At 45.3% G+C, this 23,878-nt stretch overlaps 2 protein-coding genes and 2 non-coding genes across 4 annotated transcripts in view; 1 reads left to right on the top strand and 3 right to left on the bottom strand.

Moving 5' to 3' along the window:
* Positions 1 to 7,101, bottom strand: part of LOC130599782 (gamma-aminobutyric acid receptor subunit rho-3-like) — a 220,289-nt gene extending 213,188 nt beyond the window's left edge. Inside the window, exon 1 of the mRNA XM_057410542.1 lies at positions 7,084 to 7,101. The gene's annotated coding sequence lies outside the window, so the exon portion shown is untranslated. The remainder of the gene's footprint in view (positions 1 to 7,083) is intronic.
* A 3,994-nt stretch (positions 7,102 to 11,095) lies between these two features.
* TRNAP-AGG (transfer RNA proline (anticodon AGG)) lies at positions 11,096 to 11,167 on the top strand. Its single transcript has one exon. It is a non-coding gene; the product is annotated as a tRNA-Pro (tRNA).
* A 415-nt stretch (positions 11,168 to 11,582) lies between these two features.
* TRNAP-CGG (transfer RNA proline (anticodon CGG)) lies at positions 11,583 to 11,654 on the bottom strand. Its single transcript has one exon. It is a non-coding gene; the product is annotated as a tRNA-Pro (tRNA).
* A 3,697-nt stretch (positions 11,655 to 15,351) lies between these two features.
* Positions 15,352 to 23,878, bottom strand: part of RCSD1 (RCSD domain containing 1) — a 32,080-nt gene continuing 23,553 nt past the window's right edge. The window contains exons 2-7 of the mRNA XM_057410547.1: positions 23,567 to 23,674; positions 21,042 to 21,131; positions 19,641 to 19,712; positions 17,712 to 17,915; positions 16,289 to 16,910; positions 15,352 to 15,427 (exon numbers count right to left, since the gene is read on the bottom strand). Coding sequence (XP_057266530.1) covers positions 16,302 to 16,910; positions 17,712 to 17,915; positions 19,641 to 19,712; positions 21,042 to 21,131; positions 23,567 to 23,674 — 1,083 coding nt within the window. The 3' untranslated portion in view covers positions 15,352 to 15,427; positions 16,289 to 16,301. The remainder of the gene's footprint in view (positions 15,428 to 16,288; positions 16,911 to 17,711; positions 17,916 to 19,640; positions 19,713 to 21,041; positions 21,132 to 23,566; positions 23,675 to 23,878) is intronic.

The following is a 23,878-nucleotide window of genomic DNA, read 5'->3' as shown; positions in this document are numbered from 1 at the left end:
GCGGGCACAGGATCGTGGTGGCGGCATCCCCAGATGTTTTGGCGGAGGGGGAGACATGGAAACGGTCTCTCCGAGATAAACTTTCGGCCTCTGGTGGCATCAGGGTGAGCCTGGGCTGCCGCACGTACGGCTGTGGCCTGCCGGCACTCCCTCCGCCTGGTTTCACCCCACCTGCAACCGTGGCCGCTAGCCTTTGCTGTCCTACTGTCGCAAGGCAAAAGCCCTCGGCTCGGGCTTTGGAGCTGCCCAGGAGTTAACCACCTGTGTGGAGGCTTATCCGAGTTCCTGCCACAGGCACGATAACTGTCTGTTACATATTCAACGTTAAGTACTGCAAATAACTGGCAGTCATGCACATGGAGTTGTGTGCTTGTTAATCCAGGCGTACATGAGAGCTGTGGGTTGATTGCTATCGCGACTATGAGGGCGACAGCAGGATTCTGTTTCACAACACAGAGCAGTGCCTAGGAGAGCCTCAACAATACGCAACTATTCTGGGGTGTTACAAGGCCCAGTTTACCGGGAAGCAGGAGAGCACCGCCAGCAGAGCTGAGGGTGGACACCCGCTGCCTCCACTGTGATCCTTTTTGTTCTTCCCTTTTAATTTACAGAGCCTGTTTTGGCGCGTGTTGCCTTCAAGTTCCTTCAGGAGCTCGCCTGCCACACTGACTGTATAACTGCTTTTGCCTTTTGCCTGAATATACCTGCTTGGAATTTCCCCAAGCTTCCTGACAGGGCATCCTTTTGTCACAGACCCCACAAGACCACGCTTTTGCCCTTCCTTCTTTGCTTCATTTCATCCATTTTGGGAACCTCCTTGCATACATTTCTTTTGTCAAACTATGAATTTTAAAGAAGTTGCATCAGCTTAGTCATATCACAAGGCAATTGCTCACTGCACCCATGAGGCTCCAGAGGCCTGCAGTGTACTCAGCTCACTCCTGCCCATAGTGCTGCCAGCCCTCTCCCAGATGTATGTGCCACCACTTTCTCTGTCATTCTCTGGCTACTTAATCCTATCTGCAGATGAAAGGAGCCACAGGAAAGCCCCAGTTACTGTGTGTCATGTCGAGGAGGGCCATGACGAAGCAGGCCCGGCGCCGGGAGACACGGGGGATAGCTCCTCCTAACGTGTGTCCCCAAATTGCTATACAGGTCATCCTTAAATGGTCACTGAGCATATTACGTCATTTTCCAGAAAGTTCCCGGCATGCATACAAAAATGTGATGGTGGTCTTTAAGGGTCGTTTACTTTTCCCAACAAGCTTAATTAACATTACAGACATAGCAGTCATCCTGGACTTCTGCTTATCGGTTAGTTTAACTGCTCTCATCCTGGACATCTGCTAGTCCGGGATACTCCCTAGTAGATGCTTACACCAGTTTAATAGGTTTATTAACAGCCCAAACATAGCAATCATCCTGTCCTTTTACTTATCAGTTAGTTTGTCTGTGCCCACCCTGGACATCTGCTAGTCCCAGATACTCCCCATCTCCAGGTCCTGTCCTTCTATTCTGCTTTTCTCACACCTTTTGTACAGTGCTCCTGAGGGCCTGAAACTATGTCAACTACCTTCAAGCACCGCAGTTATTTTCCATTACAAAGCCATCAAACTTAACATTACTTAGAACTGATTACATTTTGGCACACTGGAAAGAACTGGGTTTCCTGTGGGCTCCGTAAATGGGAAAACTTGGTAAAATATTGTAACCAATGATGGCCTTTGTATACTTTGGAAGATCAGGAAAAATAGCCTAAAAAAAAATGATTTAACTTTGAACTATGATACATTTTTACAATTAATGTTCTTTTTGAGGGGGCAAGGAAAATGGGATGAAGTAATGTGTGCGGATATGTTTTTCACTTTAACAAACCGCCCCATGTGACAGACGGAATGCGAAATTGATATAGCTCCGACAGATCCCTTAATTTTGGCTTTGGAAAAGGGCAGAAAAAAAAACCCACCCTGAAAGCTAAGCTGGAGAGATGTTCAGATTGTGATGCTGGGGAAAGATGCTTAAAGTTAAAGAAAACCAAGGGGGAAAGGAGGAGAGCTCGGGCAGCTCCTGCGTTTGAGCGTGAGATGAGTGCTGGGGAGGCAGAGGAGGACGGATGTCGGGAGGAAGGGGAGTGGGTTCTTCTATGGGACCGAATCGGTGTGTGTGTGTGCTGTGGGGAGTTTTGGACGTTGGAAGTGAGACTGCCCTGGGGGGGAGAGTGCCATGGGGTGGCTCCGGTGGCTGAATTGGAACTAGTCTGACAAGGGACCTGGGGAATCTACCCTAGCAGATCCACTGGTTAAATTAAAACTAGGGACTAGAGGGAATAAAGTGGAATTTTACTGGATACAGGAACAACTTATTCGGCGTTAAATCAGAGGGAAAAGAATTTGTTACAGATGTGGGAGCTACTGGCCACCAAGGAAAAGGGAAAAAAACAAAAGGGAAAAAAGAGGCATTCTTTCTGAAACTCTTAAAGTACAAATTGGGAAAACAAATAGGAATGCATAAAATTTTTATGCATGCTAAATTCTCTGAAATTTTTATTAGGGCAAGAAGCAACATTAAAAAAGTCAAAATGGAATTAAGAGTTAAAAATCAATTAATTGCAGTTTTGAGTTTATCTTTTTATCTTTAATTCAACAGAAAAGCGAACAGGAGGACCTCCCTGAAATAGAAGAAATCCTTAATCCAGGTATATCTGGGAGTATGGGCATCTGACGTTCCAGGTAAGGCAAAAAATGCTTTGCCTGTTAAAGTAGAAAGAAAAAGGGGGGGGGGGGGGGGGGGGGGGGGGTGCCCAATTAGAATAAAACAGTATCCCCTAAAATTGCAGGAAAGGGAATTTAAAAATCATTGATAAATTTTAAAATATAAATTCTTAATTGAGAATGTGAATTGGAATGTAATACTCCTATCTTGCCAGTAAAGAAAAGTTGCAGATTGGTTCAAGACCTCAGGAATCAACAAATTTGTAGAGGATATTAGTAATAGCTAATCCGTATACCTTACTGACTAAACTGAATCAGAACTGGTTTGCCGTCTTGGATTTAAAGGACTCTTTCTTTTGCTTACCATTGGCCAAAGAAAACCAGAATTTATTTGCTTTCGAATGGGAACATCCTGACACAGTAAGGAAAACCCAATTAACTTGGACAGTATTACCTAAAGGGTTTAAAACAGTCCAACAATTTTTCGAAATCAGTTGGCACTGGAACTAGAATCATGGAAACCAACCACTCAGACAGGGACTCTTACAATATGTGGATGACCTATTAATTGCCACAGAAACAAAGGAAGAATGTGTCCAGCAAATGGTGGGATTATTGAATTTTCTGGGACTGAATGGTTATTGGGTAACCAGACAAAAGGCCCACCTAATCCAAACCCGAGTTTCCTACCTAGAATAGGAAATAACAGGACAGAGAAACCTTGCAACTGCTATTTGGAAGCCATTTGTCAAACTCCATGACTGTCAACCATCAAGGAGTTCCAGACATTCCTGGGAATGACTGGATGATGCAGACTTTGGAGGCATGATTATGGTGTTCTGGTAAGACCAGCATATGAACTGTTAAAAGAAGCCTCTCTCTCTTCAGAGGAGGGCTTTAGAAATTTAAAAGCAGAGCTAATGAGAGCTGCAGCTCTGACTTCTGGATGTGACTAAATCCTTTTGGCTATATTCCTATGAAGAACAGGAAACAGCTTTGGTGGTCCTTACTCAGAAACTAGGACACTATAAGAGGGCAGTGGTGTATTTTTCAAAACAGCTGAATGAAGCCAGCAAAGGATGGCCTGGATGCCTACAGGCTGTGGCAGCAGTTGTCATGAATATTGAAGAGCCCACATATTTACCTTGGGACAAAAATTATTGTACTAGTGATCCATGTTGTATTAGCATTGCTGGAACAGAAAGAAGCCCACTGGTTATCTCCTTCATGTTTTTTAAAATATCAAGCCACCCTTGTGCAACATGATGATATAGAAATTGTGGTCACTAATTTTGCCAATCCAGCATCCTTTTGCAGGAACAACCAACAGACTATTAACACACGACTGCTTGGCCACTATATGAAACAGTATATTCAAGTCAACCAGATTTGAAAGAAACCTCTGGAATGTGCCCTGGAATTGGCTAAAGACAAAAGGATAAATATTTGGACTGATTCTAAATATGCATTTGATGTGGTCCATGCACATGGTGCCATCTGGAAAGAACGAGGACCTTTGAACACACAGGAGAAACAGATTAAACATGCTACAGAAATTCTATGACTACTGAAAGCTGTTCAGCTGTCTGAGGAAGTAGCTATTATGTATTGTTGAGGGCATCAACAAGGTGAAATTTTGCTGATTATGAAGCCAAACAAGAAGCTGAACAATCAAAACTCATTCCTTTAATCCCTGATGGCAAACTAACAATTGAGAAATCTAAACCTAGATATTCAAAGGAGGATAGAAAATTGATGGGAGATCTCAAAGGAGAGGAAAACAAAGACGACTGGGTTCAGAGACCTGATGGGTGAATTGTAATCCCCTATAGCCAGCTCCAGAAGCTAGTGAACTCATTGGGGTAGCAACTCTTTGTATAAATACTTAGATGAACAAATTGAAGGAAGGAATCTATATAAAATAGTTCAGTTAGTGACAATGTCAGCTCTGTCTCAAGAATAATCCTAAAATTGAAAATAGAAATCAAATTGGTGCAACTGGGGAGGATGTTATATGGGACCACACTGGCAAATAAATTTTTTCTGAATTACCGAGACCAATATTTGTTGGTATTAATGAATACTTTTTCAAGGTGGCCAGAAGCATTCCCTTGTAGAATAAATAATGCAAGCCAAGTAATTGGAACTTTGTTAAACAGTATAATACCTTGCTTTGGAGTACCAGAGGCAATTTCTTCTGACCGAGGCTCGCACTTTAGGGCAAAATAGTTACAAGAAATTAGCAAAAATTAGAAATTGGCAATTACATGTTCCTTACAGGCCTCAGGCCAGTGGGCAAGTATAAAAGATGATCAAACAACAGATTAGTAAAATATGTCAAGATATTGATACCAAGCTTTACCACAGGCTCTATTGAGAATTTGAACTAAACCTTGGTCGAAAGAAGAGGCTATCCCATGTAAAATTTTATATGGAAGACAGTATCAGTCCCAGTTTAAAGGAGAAAGTCTTCTGGAAGTAGGAGAAGGTTATCTCCTAGAGTTTCTGATCAATCTGGGAAAGCAATTAGAAGAAATAAGAGAATACTGGGGACAAGAGCGAGAGGCATGGATTATCTGACTCACCCTTTTAGACCCAGAGACTGGGTTTATGTTAAGAATTTTTCAGGAGATCCCCTACAGGAGAAGTGAAGCAGACCGTACCAGATAATCTTGACCACCTTTACAGCAGTGAAGATAAAGGAACAACCTTTCTTCAAAAATGAAGAAAGTACCAAAACCAAAGAAGACATGGCGGGTCGAACCTTCAGGACCTTCACATATGAAATTTTATCAGTCGTAATTTGGATTTATGTGATAACTGACATACCAGCTTGGGACCAATACTTACCTGAAATTAATGCAGAATGTTACTAAAGTTGTTAATTGTAGTGACTGTTGGGCGTGTGCACAGTTGCCTAAATCAGGAGGAGATCAGGGCCTTCCATTAACTGGTGTTCCAATTTCCAACACTATATCATGGACAAATTTAAGATTTGGAATAGTTAATCCTAATCGAAGTAAAGAATATTATACGAAGATGTATTACACCAGGAACCAGAGTATGAGGTTTGTTTAAATGCCACAGATGTCACTATTCAAATTGCAATCACACTATTAATATAGATGGTATTGTGGTTTAGTGGTGGCCCGTTCCTGAAGGGAAAGGATGGAATTGGTTATGTGGAGAAAACGCTTATAAGACCCTACCCCCAAATGGAAGGGGGCATGCACCTTGGGTGCTGTGATACCCCATCTCAGAACCTGGGTTAGAAGTTTTGCTAATTTCATAGTTTTGTGAGATGGCTAATTCCATCTTTGGGAGTAAGTAAATTAGAGAAGGCAATCATAAAATACCTCAGCAACCATAGAGGAAATAGAAAGTAAAACCATTGATATAATCCAAGTGGAACAAGAATCAATCAAAGTTGCTGTTCCTGAAACAGATCTGGAGGAAATTTGGGAACAAACTAAGATATTTCTAGGATGATACTTCCTGGTGGTTTGAAGAAATATGGAAAAAGTTAACCTCATGGTAACCTGATCTCTCCTGGTTAAGGCAACTGGTTGCAGAAATATTAATATTGTTTTAATATTGATTACTTGTGGTATAACAAAATTTTCTTTCTGGAATTGTAAACAAACTATGATAAATTATGAAGATTGGAAAAAAAATGAAATTTAAGCAAGTAGAAACAGGAAACTATTTCAAAATGACTCTAGATGGCAATTTTAATATATAAAATGTTGCAGAAGAATTTGCAAAAGGACAGAAAAAGGAGGGATTTGAGACAAGGAGGCACAAAAAGCACAAAATGTAATCAGTTCTAAGTAATGTTAAATTTGATGGCTTTGTAATGGAAAATAACTGCGGTGCTTGAAGGTAGTTGACATAGTTTCAGGCCCTCAGGAGCACTGTACAAAAGGTGTGAGAAAAGCAGAATAGAAGGACAGGACCTGGGATGGGGAGTATCTGGGACTAGCAGATGTCCAGGGTGGGCACAGACAAACTAATTGATAAGTAAAAGGACAGGATGATTGCTATGTTTGGGGTGTTTAGAAACCCATTAAACTGGTGTAAGCATCTACTAGGGAGTATCCCAGACTAGCAGATGTCCAGGATGAGAGCAGTTAAACTAACCGATAAGCAGAAGTCCAGGATGATTGCTATGTCTGTAATGTTAATTAAGCTTGTTGGGAAAAGTAAACGACCCTTAAAGACCACCATCACATTTTTGTTTGCATGCCGGGAACTTTTTGGAAAATGATGTAATATGCTCAGTGACCATATAAGGATGACCTGTATAGCAATTTGGGGACACACGTTAGGAGGAGCTATCCCCCGTGTCTCCCGGCGCCGCAATAAAGAATACCTGCTTGTCAACTTGAAACTCTGTTGGCGAGTTTCTTCCTGGAGTTTTCTCCGAATCATAGGGGAGAGATTAAGTACATTTTTTCATGTATTGCTGTTTGTTAGAAATTCAGACCTTTGTTTTCCTACTATTCTGGAGAGCTTTCTAGTAGCTTGCCAGAGAGAACAAGCAGGATTATGATGTCAAACAAAAGCAGGATTACGTCTGCTAGGAGGAGAAGCAAACATATTCAGACTGATTTTACACTTTTAATGGGTTTGATTGTTTTCTATTTAGCCTCCCTCTCTGTACCTCCTAGAGAAATTTTAGACACTGCTTAGGGTGCAGAGATGTGCATTCCTGCAAAAAATACTGCACCCAACATGCTCGTTTTGTGACAGTAAAAGAACATGAGAAAGAAAAAACAGGCTCTATTTGTAAAAGTATTGGGTGTCTGTTATGTTACTTTTTCTTCTGTGAGTTCGGAGAAATTGTGATTGGCAGATAGTGCTGCATTTACGTTTACTCTGGTTAAACAGAAATGCAGTGGTTCTTTCAAAACTCAGAGCTAGCAGCAGCACAGTAATTGCATGATACTTGAAGAGTTTGATAGTTATTCTTCATAGAATCATAGCATACCAGCTTGGAAGGAAGCTTGAGGATCATCTGGTCCAACCTCTCTAAGCAAAGCATGACCTAGATGAGATGTCCCAACACCCTGTTCAAACACTTGTTAGCGTAAGAACTGACACATAACCACCGGAATGGTTCTATGAGGTGCTTTATTGCAGCGCTGGGAAACCAGGGGCACACGCCCAAATCTGGCTTCAACCCCATTACATTGCGCTCGTAATTTATACACTAAAAATGTTGTCACTAATACATATTCAACACAGATTACATCATTGACTAATACATATGCATCAAGGATTGCCACATCAGTCTATTACGACATCAGCCTCTTCTGCGCTTGCACAGCCCCCCTCTGGTGGTCGTCCTGATGAAGTAAGGAGTCTTCCTCGGATGAAGTAAGAAGTCTTCCTCAGGTCATCCTGTTCACTTTTCTGTTTCTTGGACATATCCCAATCATTATGTGGACACCAGCATTGTCTTATTTTCACTTGACTACTCCTGGTACCTTCGTGAGTTCTGCTTCGGTAGAGTTTCACAATACTCCCCTGGATCCACCCATATACCCTTCCCCATATATGGCTATGTTAACTGCTTATCATTATAGCTACCATTGTAATATTTAGTTATAAAGTAACTAAGATACACAATAGCAGAATTTCAACTTGTTTTTAATACAAAAAGAAACCCTCTACTGATTAACAGATTTTCAAATATAATCATCTTTTCTCTTTGTAATATTGTTTCAACACACAATTTCACCTATTACTAACAAACTGAATATTAGTGTTGTGGTTTAAGCCCAGCCAGTAACTCAGAACCACACAGCCACTCATTTACTCCCCCTTCTTCCTCCCCCCACTCCTGGAAGGATGGGGAGGAGAACCGAAAGAATGTAACTCCCAGGACTAAGATAAGAAGAGTCCAGTAACTAAGGTATAACACAAACCACTGCTGCTACCACCAATAATAATAATGGTAAGGGAAATAACAAGGGAAGAGAATACAACCGTTCACCACCTGCTGACCGATACCCAGCCCAACCTGAGCAGCAACTCTTCCGGGTAACTCCCCCCAGTTTATATAATGGGCATGATGTGCTGTGGTATGGAATACTCCTTTGGCTAGTCTGGGTTGGGTGTCCTGTTTCTGCTTCCTCCCGACTTCCCCTCCTCTCTAGCAGAGCATGAGACTGAGAAAGTCCTTGGTTGGAGTAAACTTTACTTAGCAACAACGAAAAACATCAGTGTTATCATTGTTGTACCCAGACTGAAAATCAAAACCACAGCACTGCACTAGCTACTAAGAAGGAGAAAAATGACTGATACTCCTGAATCCAGGACAATTAGAAGTGTTCAAAACTGGGGAATCTACCACTTCCCTGGGGAGATAATTCCAGTGGCTGATTGTTCTTATTGTGAAAGATTTTCTTCTCATATCCAGATGGAATCTCCCCAGGAGTAACCTGGGCACGGTCCCACTCATCATTTCCATGTGACTCCTTGTAAAAAGAGAGTCTCCATCATTGTAGCTACCCTTTAAATACTAGAACATGATAAGATCTCCCCTGAGCCTTCTTTTCTCAAGGCTGAACAAAGGCAGTTCTCTCAGCCTCTCCTCAGCTGGCAGGCTTCCCAGCCCTTTGAACATGTTTGTGGCTCTTATCTGGGCCTTCTCCAACCTATCTATATACTATATACTATACATCTCTTCTGTATAGTGGGTACCAAGACTGAACACAGTATTCCAGGTGTGGCCTGACAAGTGCTGGGTGAGATAATGACTTCTTTATCTCTACTCCTGATGCTCTTGTTAATGCAAATGATTCGATTAAGAAAAAAGTCTTGGACCCACTGGAATCGTTAGCATCGTTTTGCATTTTTTTTGCCAGTATAAGTGCTCTGAGGAAACCTGAAAATGCAAACGGATGCTAATGATGAGTTATTCCAGAGATGAACTGATGCTATCAAACAACCTGAACCACAAGTATTCTTGATAACCTTGATATATTAAAAAAAGTCCATAAAATGAAAGCAATTATATTTCCTGTCTCTGTCATATATTCCTCCCCCATTTCTTGGAATATTGGCAAAATTAGTTTAGCAGCTGTTACTGTACAGAGACAAGAGCCAAGGTAGCTCTGATCTGTAGCCTGACCAGCATCAGTGTTTATTTTAAGAGGACTCTGATATTTGAACAAGTCGGTGTAAAATCATCACCTGCAAGGCAGGAAAGTAACATCACCCCTTGGCTATAGTACAGTTTTGGCTTATGTAAGTGAATCATGCATTTCCCTTCTTTTGGCTGGGGTTTGTGGTTTGACTGTTTGTGGTTAATGTCTAGACACGTATTAGGCAGATTTTGTGCACAAGGGTAGATAAGGCAGCCATAGCGGCTGGAAGAAACAGAGAGTGACAGCATATGTAGTAACAGTGCATGTCATAGTGACCTCATAGTAGCCTTCCAGTACCTGAAGGGGGCCTACAAGAGAGGGACTCTTCATCAAGGGGCTGTAGCGACAGGACAAGAGGTAATGGGTTTAAACTTAAACAGGGAAGTCTAGGTTAGATATAAGGAATAAGTTCTTTACTGTGAGGGTGGTGAGGCACTGGAACAGGAAGTGGTGAATGCTCCAGCCCTGACAGTGTTCAAGGCCAGGTTGGACAGAACCTTGGGCAACACCGTCTAGCATGAGATGTCCCTGCCCATTGCAGGGGGCTGGAACTAGATGAGCTTAATATCCTTTCCAACCCAAACCATTCTGTGATTCTATGATTTTACGTACCTCACTAGCAATATGGAGCACTGCAGAACAGCAGGCTAGGCTGTGCGCCCGAGAGGTTTTTGCACTGTCTCAGCAAGCCCGGCGCAGGGCAATCTCTGTGAGCCCTGATCACGCACCCGCCAGTGGGCTGCAGGCCACACCAGCAGAGCTGCGGTACCGAGCGGCCGTGAGCCGTGGCTGCCCAGCGGCACATTTGCTCCTCACCGGCACCCCGGGCTTGGGCGGGCACAGGCCGAGGTAAATCGCGGGGATCGCTGCCCTCAGGCTGAGACAGAGGGAAACTTCGGCACTCGCTGCCTGAACGCTACTGCGACCAGCTCGATGACCGGCTGGCCCCACTTTGCAAACGCCGGGCTGTCACGAAGCCCGTTATCCGCCTCGCGTTTATCTAACGCTGTTTTCAGGGGACTTCTCATTTGTGCCTGCTACGAGCGCTCAGGCACCGCTGTGTAAGGAGCGGGTTCCAGCCTGGCAAACCATCCCAGCCCGCACTTGGAGGCTGTTTCTCTCAGCTCGAGGCCTGCACTACCTCCCGCTGCAGGCAGCTGCACGGCCGCCGCGGGCGGGACGGCAGGCTCTAGGCTTCCTCTGTGAGGGAGAGAAAAACAGTTCTATGGCGGCTCGTTGGTCTAGGGGTATGATTCTCGCTTAGGGTGCGAGAGGTCCCGGGTTCAAATCCCGGACGAGCCCACTTTCTTTTTTTTTTTTTTTCCCGCTTCCTCCATTTCTGCCCCAATTGATGCGCCCGGTGCCCTCCCCCGCGGTGCTTCAGGCACAGCGTGGCTCCCAGCCACAGCGAAGAGACATGGGCAGGACTCGCAAAGAGGCATTTCCTTTTCAATGCAAGGAAAGGGTCACCCCTCCCACTGTAACGCTCCCGAGGAGACGGGGCTGTGGGGCGCCCAGTGCACCCGCTCTCAACCGTTACCCCCGGCGGCTCAACCTCCGCACAACCCGGCTGCGCCCCCGCAGCTACTGAGTTTGTCGCTCTATCCCGGCACCAGCGCCCACCCTGCCATTGCGGGCAGGCCCGAGGCAAAGAAGCATGAAAACGCAGAGGGGCAACCCGGCACCAAAATAAGTGCTTTCGCACCCTATTTGTAGCGGGCTCGTCCGGGATTTGAACCCGGGACCTCTCGCACCCGAAGCGAGAATCATACCCCTAGACCAACGAGCCGCTCTACTGTTCGCTCCCCAGCTCAGCACTTCACTCTCTTCCCGCCTCCTACTGCCCAGCGCCTCTATGGGCCTGCCCTCCCCCGACTCGCAATGGTTCTGCCCACCGCTTCGGAAGACGCCATTCTTCTCCTTAACAGTGAAGGTTGCTGCAATTTCCTTCCCCCCCACACCCAAAGGGCAACCGTTGGCATCGCCCTTTCCTTGACCCGTAGGCTCTGCTTGGCAGAGGCGATTCCAAGTTCCCCGGGCAGCAGCGAAGGCCGCCGAGCTGCTTTTCCGAGTCTCGGAAGAATACCCGCAAACAAGCTTCCGCTTCGCGCTCGCAGCCAGCGCGCTTGGTGGGCAGTGGCAGGCACGGCCAGTGGGTTGGAAGCAGGGCGAGCTCATTCTCAGCAAATGGGAAAGGGGAGCAATGGGGTACACACATACTCCTCCCCCGACCAGCTTTGGTTTATCCCGACCCGCTCTCTGCCGAGCATTTATGCACCGCGCCCCCTAGAGGTGTGAGAGAGGAATGGCGGGTTCCCCTCTGCTCGCTGGGGCCGGCGGTAACGGCCTTGGGCTCCTGAGGGAAGTGCCTCAGCAGCTGGGAGTGTGTTTCTCATGTGTTATGGCCCAGAGGAGGCAGTGGCGTTCCCTTTCCTTTCTGAACCAATGCTGCAGCTTTGGCTCCCACTTCGTCCCTGATGTGCTGTATCCTGCAAATGCCTCTTGTCAGTCGCAAGCATCCCCCTCATGTTTCCACACCTTCAAACCAGTCTCCCTTGCATCCCAGATCTTTCAAAAGAGCCTTATTCCTACCGTCAGTAATTGCTCTTAGTCCTTAACCACCCAACACTTTCTTGTGGATCGCAGTACAGTTTAAACACAATCCAATTAAAAAATAACCAAAAAACCCAAGAAAATCCCAGCTAAACGCAGCAACTACAGTCTCCTTGCTCTTGGGCTGCATGTCTTTCTCCACTTCATCTTTACTCTTGCTGTTTTCCACCCTTCCCCCCAGCTTAAAGGACTTCCGTCAAGTTGTGCATTTCTTTTTGAGGCATTATCCACACCAGAGGAATTGCATAAACTATATCAGATTTGTACTGCTGAGGGCATTTTCCTGTTTGGCCATCAGTGTTCATACACCTGTCAATTTGATAGATATGTATGGGACAGAATAGGCCCAGTACACCAAGCTAAGCTGTGGTCAAGTTCCAGTCAAAACTGTTTGACTAGGTATGCCTTGTGGATACACCACCATGCTGCCCAAGCCAACATTCCCTGATAATATGGATAGTATTCCTGCAACTTGTAAGGCCATCAAGGATGGAGATGACGATGCAACTTCTGGCACAGAAAGTCTGTAAACTGATGACTGGCAGAAGCTTGGGAAATCTCACAGGAAGGATCACTGTGTGTCACCTTGAAGGTTTTTGTGCTTCCCCTGAACTAGGATGCTGTTGGAGAAACGGCATTAAGTAAGACAGCTTTGCTTTCTTCTGTTCCTTGGTACACAATACCTGCAGGGCTGGGGCAGGGAGTGTAGTTATTTCCAGTGTCACTGCTTTCCCCAAAGAACACCTTCCTTTGTGGATTAAGCACGTCAGTTATTGATGTTCCCCCAAAATAAAAAATACCATAAATTAAATTAAAACTGTTCAAATAGCACCCCTATTTTGCCTTCCACTGCCAGGTCTCTCCATCCTACCTCAGGCTTCTTCATCTCCCCATGAGGAAAAACACAGATTTTGTTCTGGCTTGGGTTTATTCCACCATTTATTTCTTCTATTTTTCCCCCAAATTTCCATTCCCTTGCTTGGGACACACATACTCATTCTCTAAACAGGCACACATATATCTATATATATAGTAAGGCACAATCACTCATATCCAGATGGGACACACTGCTGAGAGAAGAAACAGGGTACAGTGAATGACTGCAGCCTGCCCTAGAATACAAGCTCTAACAAACAGATTAAAATTGATTCAAAGATAACAATGCTCCATAGCATGGCTCAAAAGGATGTGGGGTCCTCTGTGTCTAACAAGTCCACATGAGAGTGTCAGCACTGCTGTCTCTCAGCAAATGACACCTTGGTGCTCTCACTTAGGAAAAAGAAAGGCAGGGCACAGAGCCACTTCTTTCCTTGTGATTTTAGAGCTGGTGAACAGAAAGGGGATATCCTTCAAAACCATTGGGGATGCGTTACAGAGTCCACTTAAGGTCAGATGTGTGTGTAAAATGCAGAGAGACAGGGAGAACCTGAGCCTCTGACTCTGCTCAGCTTAATGTTTGCTAGGAGGAGCTTCGTCATGGATGAGGAGCTGTCTGGTTCTGCCCTTGGTCTCGGTAGCTGCATCTGTTGCTGGGTCCAAGGTGGCTGACGGCAGGTTCAGGCATTAATTCCTGACTGTTCACACCACCTAACAGCTAGCTGACTCCTTGGCTCAGCTTTTGACAAGCCTGGCTAGCTGTCTCCAGTGAGCCCAAACTTGTCCATAGCTTTATGTCGTGCTGTGAACATAAGCCCCATGGTCTTGAGCCAGAGCAGCTTTTTATTCAGTACTGCAGATACAGCTTCAAGCACTGTGAGGAGGGTCTGTTATCTGTCTTTCCCAAATAAGTTATTTCTTATGGGCAACAAATACTCTCCATATGAAAAGCTTTTTTTTGGCTTAGCAACTGCTAGACCCTTGACTTAACTAGTACCTGAAGAGTGAATGCAACTCTAGTACAATATCTAGGAGAGACTGGCTATCTGACCTTCACCAATTCATATTCAGCCAGGCCATACGAATGGAGACTCAGCCATCTAAGACCTCTTCTTTGACCTACGTAAAATAAACCAGCTGTTCCCAGTGAACCAGGATGCTTTCTGTCATGAGTGACACTCGGTGGTGACAAACTGGAAGTCTCAAAATAGAATCAGACTGGATAGGGTCTGGAAGTGTGAAAGACTGAGGGACAGGCAGCACTTCTAAATCTGGACTGGAGTCCAGAGCCAGATAAAAAAGTTGCCCTGTTGACCTAAGCAGCACATCACAGCTACACATCAGCACATTTTCTGTGCATCAAATCTGTTGATTGCTTTCCCCCAGCACTAAAACCACCCCAAAGACGAAGCACACAGAAAAACTGCCTAGCATAGCTTTCTGTTTCACAGGTCAGACAGCTCAACCCCACTTCAAAGGGATTTTATGCTTTATGAACAATTTCCTAAGAGTTTTCCCATGTTCAGGGTTCACGTTGTCTGCCATACAGCATATATGGAGAAAACATACTTTTTCCTACTTTTAAAACATCGTTTACTGAAATTTGAAAATCCAAAATGTTTCAAAAGAAGCTTCCAAAAAGGCACCATACATGTATGTATGTAACTGATGAACTTCATCTAAGACCAATTCAGGGGAGAAGGAAAAGACATTTTGGAGCAGGATGAAGAAGCAGAGAGACCAGGAATGGTGGTGGTTGTCAGCTCCAGGACAGCACATATCAGGTCTTTCAGTCCCCAGATATCACCAAGGAATGTCAGACAACACTTCAGTTTTGAGCTCTGAAGCTACTGCAAACCAGTCTCTTGTTCCAACTGTCCCTAAGTATGATGGTGCAAAACAGGGAGACAGTGAGCTGCCACTCAGCTCAGAGATGAGTATGTACCTCAGGAAATATCTGTGTTCTGCTCCTCTCCTGCCACGGAAGGTTTTCCACCTTGTAACTTCCACCTTGACTGAGTTAGATGGCTCCTATTTGCATGTTAAGTCTCCTGTGCCCTGACTGTGTATGTCCTTTTAAGAGGGGAAAAGAAAGGAAATTACACAAAATAATCATGTGTCTAAGTAAAAACAGTGCTGGTGTGTGGGGTCTGTGACTTCAATATTTATTTGGGGGGTATTTTGATAGTTTCTGTGCCAGGACACAAAGGCAAGATGCAGCCTGAGCACTAGCCTGCTTCGTTCAATTGCTTCTTGCCAAACCAACGAGGCATTTGAAGAAGGAACAGGTGTTTGAGGTGGAATGATATATTTCTTCAGGCATCTGTGGCTATATTATCAGTGGTTAGAGAATGTGTAAGAACCTACATGCAACAAGGTCCACTTGAGCCAGTGGAAATCCCCTTTTATTTCAAGTGGCAGAGGCCCGTGTCTGCATGCTTACAGAGCTGATCAGGAAATTGGTACATGTGGAAAGACTTTTTTTGCTAGCAAAACTAACAAGCTAAACACATGTATATATAGAGAATATGTATGTATGCATGCATATCTACAATGTGTGCAAACATATAAATATGTATATGTAAGGAGGCATATCGAGATAGTACATAGGTGGTTACTGTTGCGGAAAAGTGCTTTTCACTGAAAGCACTTTAAAATTGCTTTCAAACCAGCAACTGAGCAGGGTGCCTGGTGAGCAGAGGCACCGTTTTACTCAATCTAGAATCAACTTTGCTTTTTCTCCATACTCTCTGTAACACCACCCAGGAGGGCTGTTTGGGTTTTTTAAATTCCCTGCCTTGCAGCCTCTGCAGGCCTGAGATTTGATACTTTTGAGGTGTGGGGAGCAGCAAAAATGATTGAAAATTGCCATTTTCAATAATAAGCAAAACATTCTGGTATTTTAGGAGCCATCATCATGCTGACCTGTCTTACCTGCGTGTCATGGTTACGCTGTGCCCTGGTCCTGCGTAGCTGACATTGAAGGCTCACTGGCAGTCTCCAAACCCACCATGTCTGGCAGCTGTTCAGGTGCCAGTGGTGTTTCTTCTGATTCTCTCCATGTGTCTGTGCTCTCACTGGTCTCCTTTGCTTCAGCTTCTTCCTTCTCTGTGTACCCCTTTTCCTGTTCACAGGCTTGCTGCTCTTCTTCCTGGAGACCCTCGAACACCTTCTCCTTGTTGCCAGAGGGAGGTTGGGGAGAGTTCTCCTCTGGGACACAATGACACTCTTCCTCCTCCTTTGTAGCCCCTGCATTACTCTTGCAAGGAGTCATTTCCTCTGCCTGTCTTTCTCCTTTTTCTTCACCTTTTGATCTGCTGGATCCTCTCCTTGATGGGGGCTTTCCATCAGACCCTGTGTGTTTCTTTTGCTCTTTGCTCTCTGTTTCTGCCTCCTCTGTCTTGCCCTTGGGCCCAAATACCTCATCCCCATCTTCCTTGGCACCATTTTCTGGAAAGATGTTGACCCCTAAATCTTCCCCATCTCCATACTCAGACAGAGATTGTCGGAACTTCCTGGAGGGGGGCCTGCGCTTTATCAATCCCCTTGTCCGCACCTTGGAGGCAGGAAAAGCAGACACTGAAGCAGTTGAAAGAGTACTACTGGAAAGCATGAAAATACAACAGAGGAAAACAGCAGAAAAAGCTTTATTGCTACCCTGGTGGCCTCACTTTCCATGATCTGCTACTGAGAGGTAGGAAGAAGGCAGCTCCCTGCCAATGAGAGACTACTTTATAGGACAAGCAGCTCTGTAATATATGCATCCTTTCCTTCTGTAAAGATGGTGGCAGAGATCATTGTCCCAGTTAAAACTGTGGTCCCTTGTCCAAGTTAGACCCTCACCCCAAGGATGCTGCATTCATTACAAAGATGCTGCTGACTGGATATCTCAGTCTTTCCTACTCTTGGCAGTTTGGTGGTTGAGGAAGGAGTCTACAGTCTAGCTGATGATGGTGAATGCAGGTTAGAGGTCCCCATTCAAGTGCTGAGCACTCTGTGAGGACACCTGGTAACCACTGTGCTCTGCATGGCTCCCTAAAGTGTGCCTCAGCCACCCTTGACATATGCTACACATGGCACCACCTTCTCACAGCACTCCCTGCCCAGGTACCAGCCACACTGTTACTGCTGAGCTGAAGTGACTGGGTCCTGCCACTTTTATCACTTTACCAACTGGGCTGGGAAAAGCTGCTGGAACACAAACCTCTGTATGCAGGTGAGCAGAGACAAGGCTTCACAGAGCTACACTGACAGGCAGTTACGAACCTGGGACTGAGGGCTACAGCCTCCTCTTCATCCCCAAGCAATAAGCAAGCCTTACCCTTCTGTGATGGAGAAATCCTAGTACATACTGTACCTTGTTATAGAACTGCAGCTGAGTGCCTTCTGGGGGTTGATCAAAGCTGACTGGCACCTCACTTGCTCCACTGGGCTGGGACTGAACCCCAGGGCTGCTGGGTGTTGAGGGAGGGGGGCTGAACGGAGAAACCAGGGCTTTCAGACCAGGACTTTTGGGAGATGCTCCTGACAGCAGAGCAGCTGGAGCAAAAGCCAGAGTGGCCTACAGAGAAAACATCCCCGTCATAATGGTGTGCATGACACCAGCGCGTACTACATGCGGTAACCACATGGAGGAACCCTTGCTCCCGCCACGGGAGCTGCTGCATCTCAGCTGTCACAACCCGCGTACCTTCTGGTTATGGGTCTTTCCTGGTGACACTGTCAACAAACAAATTCGGGCAGAGAAATTATGACTGGACTTTTGCCTTTCCCCAGCAGCTGGATCTCAGGACGTCTGTTTTTGTTATCCTGACGCCTTTTGGGATTTTCCAGTGACCCAGCCAAGCCTGCCACAGTCTACAGTGGCTGAGGTGGGAGAAAGTCTGAACAAGCAGCCAGCATCACTTCAAGATTTAGACCACCCCTGTGTGTGCCCAAGCAGACCTCTTATTTTAAGGCCTAGTCTGCAGGTCTTCTGAATGATCTGTGAAGTTATGAGGAGCAAGAAGACCATGGAAAAAGAAGCTAGCTTGTGACTAATTGTGGCAGAACACTTCCTGCTGGTCTGTCACAAAAAACCTCTTCTAGGCAAATGTCCTTGGGTGCATTAAAGGGACAATGCTATCAATACGCTTATGTTGTGTCAGAGCAGCCAGTAGGCACTGAGCTCTGGAGTCGCAAGTGCTGCCAGGAGAGGCAGCTGGCCGCGGCAGGGCACTATGTCTACAGGCTATCGAGTGCTGAGCTGCCCTCAGTGTCATCAATCAGGCCCTGTGGAGAGATACAATAAGGGAAAGAGGTACTAGGTGTGTTTGTGCCTAATGGGGAATCGAGGTGAGAGATGCACAGAGCTTCTGGGCACGCAGAGGGGAGTGCCAGAGCCTGGAGCACACTTTCTGCTGCTAGGATTTTAGCTGTGCCAGCTCCCTGAATGGGTACAGGTGATTCAGTTTAATATATAAGGGCAACTCCCATATGAAGACAGGCTGAGAAAGTTGGGGCTGTTCAGCCTGGAAAAGAGAAGCTGTGTGGAGACCTCATAGTAGCCTTCCAGTATCTGAAAGGGGCCCACAAGGATGCCATAAAGGGACTCTTCACCAGGGATTGTTAGCGGCCGGACAAGGGATTTGGGTTTAAACTTAAATGTGGGAAGTTCAGATTAGATACAAGGAAGAATGTCTTTACTGTGAGGGTGCTGAGGCACTGGAACAGGCTGCCCAAAGAACACTTCCCTGGAAGTCCTCAAGGCCAGGCTGGACAGAGCTTTGGGCGACATGGTCTAGGGTGAGGCGTCCCTGCCCATGGCAGGGGGCTGGAACTAGATGATCTTAAGGTGCTTTCCAACCCAATGGTTTAGACTGCTGCAAAGAGCTGGAAGAAATCTCAGCCAGGGTTTCCTTCACTTTTCTCTCACGAGCTGCATTTAAACTGAGGTGCCTGTCCCTGCTTCCTACCTGAGCTGTGCTACTGCAATGGCCATACCCAGCCACATACCCCACAGGTCCAAATGATCCTGACCCACACACTGCCCTGCCTGCGGATGTGTTTGAGGATCACTAGACAGTTTCTGATATTGGTTAGCATCAGTAGACCTGCTCTGCCTTTCTTGTTTGTGTGCTGTGGAACTGGGCCCTCCTCGGTGAGGCCTCTGTCCTGCTTACCTAGATGTCATCCTTGACTCCTGGATCCCCTTCCCCCGTGGCTGCTCTGCAGGTAAAGCAACTATGACAAATGCCAATCAATTTTTATTTGCTGCAGCAACCATGTGGGCTCCTCCAAGACCTACCTGCAGCTTTTCAATCATGGGGGAGCTTTTCACCTTGACCTTGGGAACGGGGCAAGCACTGGGAGACTGCCTCTGCAAAACAAAATGAAACATGAAAAAGTCACAGTAAAGTAAGTGAAAAAGAGGAAATACAGTGAAGGTGGAAAACTTGGAAGAGAGAAGCAGAAAATACTAGTCGGGGAGCAAATGAAGTCTTATATGATGTCTTCATGCAAAAGTTTGCTTTCTTCTTTCCTTACCATGCCCTCCTTTTATTCTCTGGCCATCCTAGGGTTCTGCATACATGTATCCTTTCTATGGGAGAAAAGGTGATTGTCTACTTTCTGGCTGAAGTACCTGAGTTAGGTGATGTGTAATGGATTTGCTGCCTCATGGCCTTCAATAAGGTAGATAACCTATGACACATTTACCACTGGTATTATTTCAGGACCAGACAGATTAAAATTCTACTTCTTAAAGGATACAAACTTTAACGTTGGCAAACACTGTGAACTTTTTATGACAGGAAAGACTTTCTGCCACTACTTGACTAACAGTATCCAATTAGTATGGGCAAGAAAAGCCTAAGTGGCTAGGAAGACAGAGCTGTGAAAGGCTGAAAACAGTTTAAGAAAGTGAGAGAATTGCTTTGAGAAAGAGCATATAGATTTTTCCAGGTTCAAAGCAAAAGGAAAGAAACATAAGATTTTAAAGCTTGTGCTCCTTTGGCATGGAGGCAGCAAGAGCCTGTAGCTGTCAGAACAGAAGGATAAAGAACCATCCCCTTGTTAAGGGCAGGTGAGAATGTGAAATTTGGTGGATAAACCTCACACCCTGAAATACAGAAGGACAGAAGTGACTGGAGAGGGCCCAAGCATGAATCTTAGTGAGTAGCAGACAGCTTATGGGGACCTGCTCATTTGGGGGTGCTGTATGAAGGACACCTGAGGACAATGTTCTGTGGGTACTGCTGACTAAATCCCTCTTCACTCTGTATTAATTATTCCCTTTTTCTGACAAAGGAAAAATCTCAAGAGCAGAACTATTCCACCATTATACTCAAACCTCTACAGTTCATCTGAAGGCAACAAACAGCATGTGTGTCCCCTGTGCTAAGCGATGTTTAAATCTAGTAAATGTTGGCAGTTCCTGCTTTAAAATGCTTCAAAGGTGTTAACTGGGTGGATCCATCATGACTTTAACAGTAAAACAAAAGCAGTAGAAATGGGATATGTATCCATGCTATAAGCCTGGAATACAGCATGGAGCTGACGCTGAGTACGTATGTGTGAGCAGGGATTCTGCATGACTGATGTCTTTTGCTGCGCAGCCTGACCTTTCTGCAACCTTCATATTCATGTCTCAGGAGAGAAGAGGTGGCAGAGAGGAGAGACCTTGTCCCTCTATTAAACTGGTACTCACTTGCTCATCATTGTCACTTGTCTCAGTTTTGTGGGAATACAATGGAAGGGAGCATGGTGGTTTCCTCCGAGTTGGCTTATGTGGTGGTACCTAAGAGAAGAAAACAACCAACTCAGCAGCAGGGAAATCAATGTTTTTTTAAAAAGGAAATGAAATTCAGGCACCAAAGGCCACGCTCTGTAAGTGACCTGCTTGGATGGCAGGGCTTAGCTTGCCTCAATGCATCATCCAAAGACAGCACAAGACATTAGCATGTGGGCTGTGGCCAGCATGCTACGTGTGCTTGTAGTATCTCAAGCCCAATCCTAGTTGGAAAAGTAGTCTCTATCTCCTTCCACAGCATGAAACACGACACTTCAAGCTTTGCGCAAAGGACACTGTTCTAAGCTGTAGAGGTTGGAGAAGCCTTCCCAGAAGCTTAATCTTCAAAGCATCCTGCTGGAGACCCCCTCACACTGCAACAGCTTGTTATGGCTCTCTTTCTTATTACCAGGATTTCTGTTTAAAGAAAGCTGCCTACCTGGATCTTGATTTTCCTTTTTTACATCTGACCTATTTTAGGGGCAAAAAGGGGAATCCTGACTTTTTTCAACATGCCTTACAGCCTTATTATTTTCTTTCTAATGAAGAAGAGCAGCTCACAGAGGCAAGTGTTCAGCTGTAACTTTTAGGCTGGCTAAGGAACAGATTCTCCAGAGAGAAGGAACAAGAAAACTTAACGGCAGGGACACCAGTTCATTCTGAATGTCCTTGGGCTCTCAGAGGTACAAGAGTGCTCACAGAGATGCACAGCACAGCACCTATGGAATTGTTCCTTCATAACTATTGCTCTGGTCTTGAAGCCAAGCTCTATCTATTTTTATGCCAGGTTTGTCAACTCCTGCCAAGCTGTTAACACACTTTTAATGTGTTAACAGACAAAATACTCAGATAATATTGTGGATCTTGGATAATATCCACAATCTAATAATTCTGTTACCTTCTAACAGGCAGGCGTGTGAAAAGTTGAATTATGGCACTTTGCTCTCTGTAGAGTTGGCTGTCTTGGAGGAGCTGTAGTCTTGATGTCACTTAACTGCTAATGATGCTGCAGCCAGCATGGCAATGCTGCATCTCTGAGTGGCCAGGGCAGCCCTGCCCTTATCACTTTGTCACATTAGAAAGCAATAATGTCATGTCTTACTGAAACCTCACCATTTTGCAGCCGTCAAATGCTGTGCTGTGCCACAGTGAATGTATCAGAGGTTTCCTGGTTGATAGGTTCCCCTTTGCTGGCAAGAGTCAAGCAAGGGTTAAAGACCATCCACTCAGCCATTAATCTGAAGCCAGCTTGAGAAAGCCAATGGGGAAGTGACAGATGGCTTGGAGAGAAAAGACAGGAAACTTTGTACTCCTCTGTCTCTGGAGAAAATTAGTTTCTCCCCACTGTGAGGCCCCTCCACACTGCCTTGGCTTGGGAGTACCAGAAGTATGCAGATATAACACAAGAGAGGTCTGAGAACTTTCTGCCTTTTGAAGGGTGAGGCAGTTAGTACAGTTAAATCCCACACCTTAAACAGGGGAAATTACTGTAATGGGATGGATGGAGTGGTGTGCTGGTGACTAAAGGGGAAAAAAAGTACTTGGGAAGAGACTGGCTATTCCCATCCTGGGGCCTGGCTATGGGATTGCTGCCCTCTGATAGACGGTGGCATACCAGCACTACAGGGTAGAGGTCATTATTGCATCCAGCCAAAGACAGGGAGGATCCCCTTAGGCGCAGCCTGGGACATGCTGAAATCAGCTGAGCAGCAGAAAGAAGCAGTTCAGTTTTAAAGTGGTGCTCACTGACTGAGGAGGGCCACCAGTAAACATATATGCTTCTAAACCAGTGCATAATGATACAGGGGGCTCTCCTAAAATGTCAAACTCCATCCATAAACACTGTGATTTTCCTTTCTTCCCAAGAGAGGTATTCTGGTGTTTTGCTTATCTGGTGAAAGACAGCTTGTGAGGTAATGCTTGGCATAGCAGGCTTCCAATAAAATGAAGTTTCAGTATGATAGGCAGAGTCTGAAATGTCATTGGGAAGGGGTAATGAGGGCAAGTAAAGAGATAGCTTTCTTTCTCACACCTGTACAGAAGGAACTGGAGGAAACCTTCTTTTGTAAACAAGGTAGTGATGACCTGCCACTGGCTTCTACACTGCAAAATCTGTTGTTTGCTTTCTTTTTCAATGGCTCAGTATTAGCTATTTCATTATTCACTGTTGCACTCTGCCCACAAAAGCCAGCCCAGATAGTACAGTGCTACTGGTAGGTACAGACAGTGTCTAGTTGTCTTGAGGTTTGGCTCTACCAAAATACAAATCAGCAATGCATGGAAGACACTGTCACACTTGCATTGCACCAGGAGACAAATTCTTTGCAAAGATTCAAAATCAAGGTGGATTCATGCTCCAATCACTGATGCTCTAACTTCTACAGGCAGAGGAAAATGCCTCATTTCCTACTCAATTACCTGCTGGTGGCTGCAGAGCACCTTACCTCTTTTCCAGTAATACTGGCTGCTTGCTCTTTGAATTTCCCTGCTAGCTGAGCCACTGAGGGTGATGATGACTTGTCCACCTCTGAGTTGGTCTCTGCTGGCCTGTTCTGACAGATTGGGAACAAGAAGTTATGAGTAAAGGCTGGGAAAAGCAAATGGGCTAGAGAGAAGCCTGCATATGGGTTATAAAGTTCAAGATTCAGCAGGGAATTAAAGCAGAGTTTCTTATATATGGCATCAATCACCCAGTCTGAGAGCAAGAGGTTTGGGAAGATAGGATATAGGAGCATTTTCAAATATCCCAGAAAACT

The sequence above is a fragment of the Pezoporus wallicus genome, unplaced genomic scaffold, assembly GCF_028554395.1.
Source record: "Pezoporus wallicus isolate ANWC-B61680 ecotype Strahan unplaced genomic scaffold, APGP_CSIRO_Pwel_v1 contig_229, whole genome shotgun sequence".
NCBI lineage: Eukaryota > Metazoa > Chordata > Aves > Psittaciformes > Psittacidae > Pezoporus > Pezoporus wallicus.
This window is presented reverse-complemented; position numbering and strand designations above follow the sequence as displayed.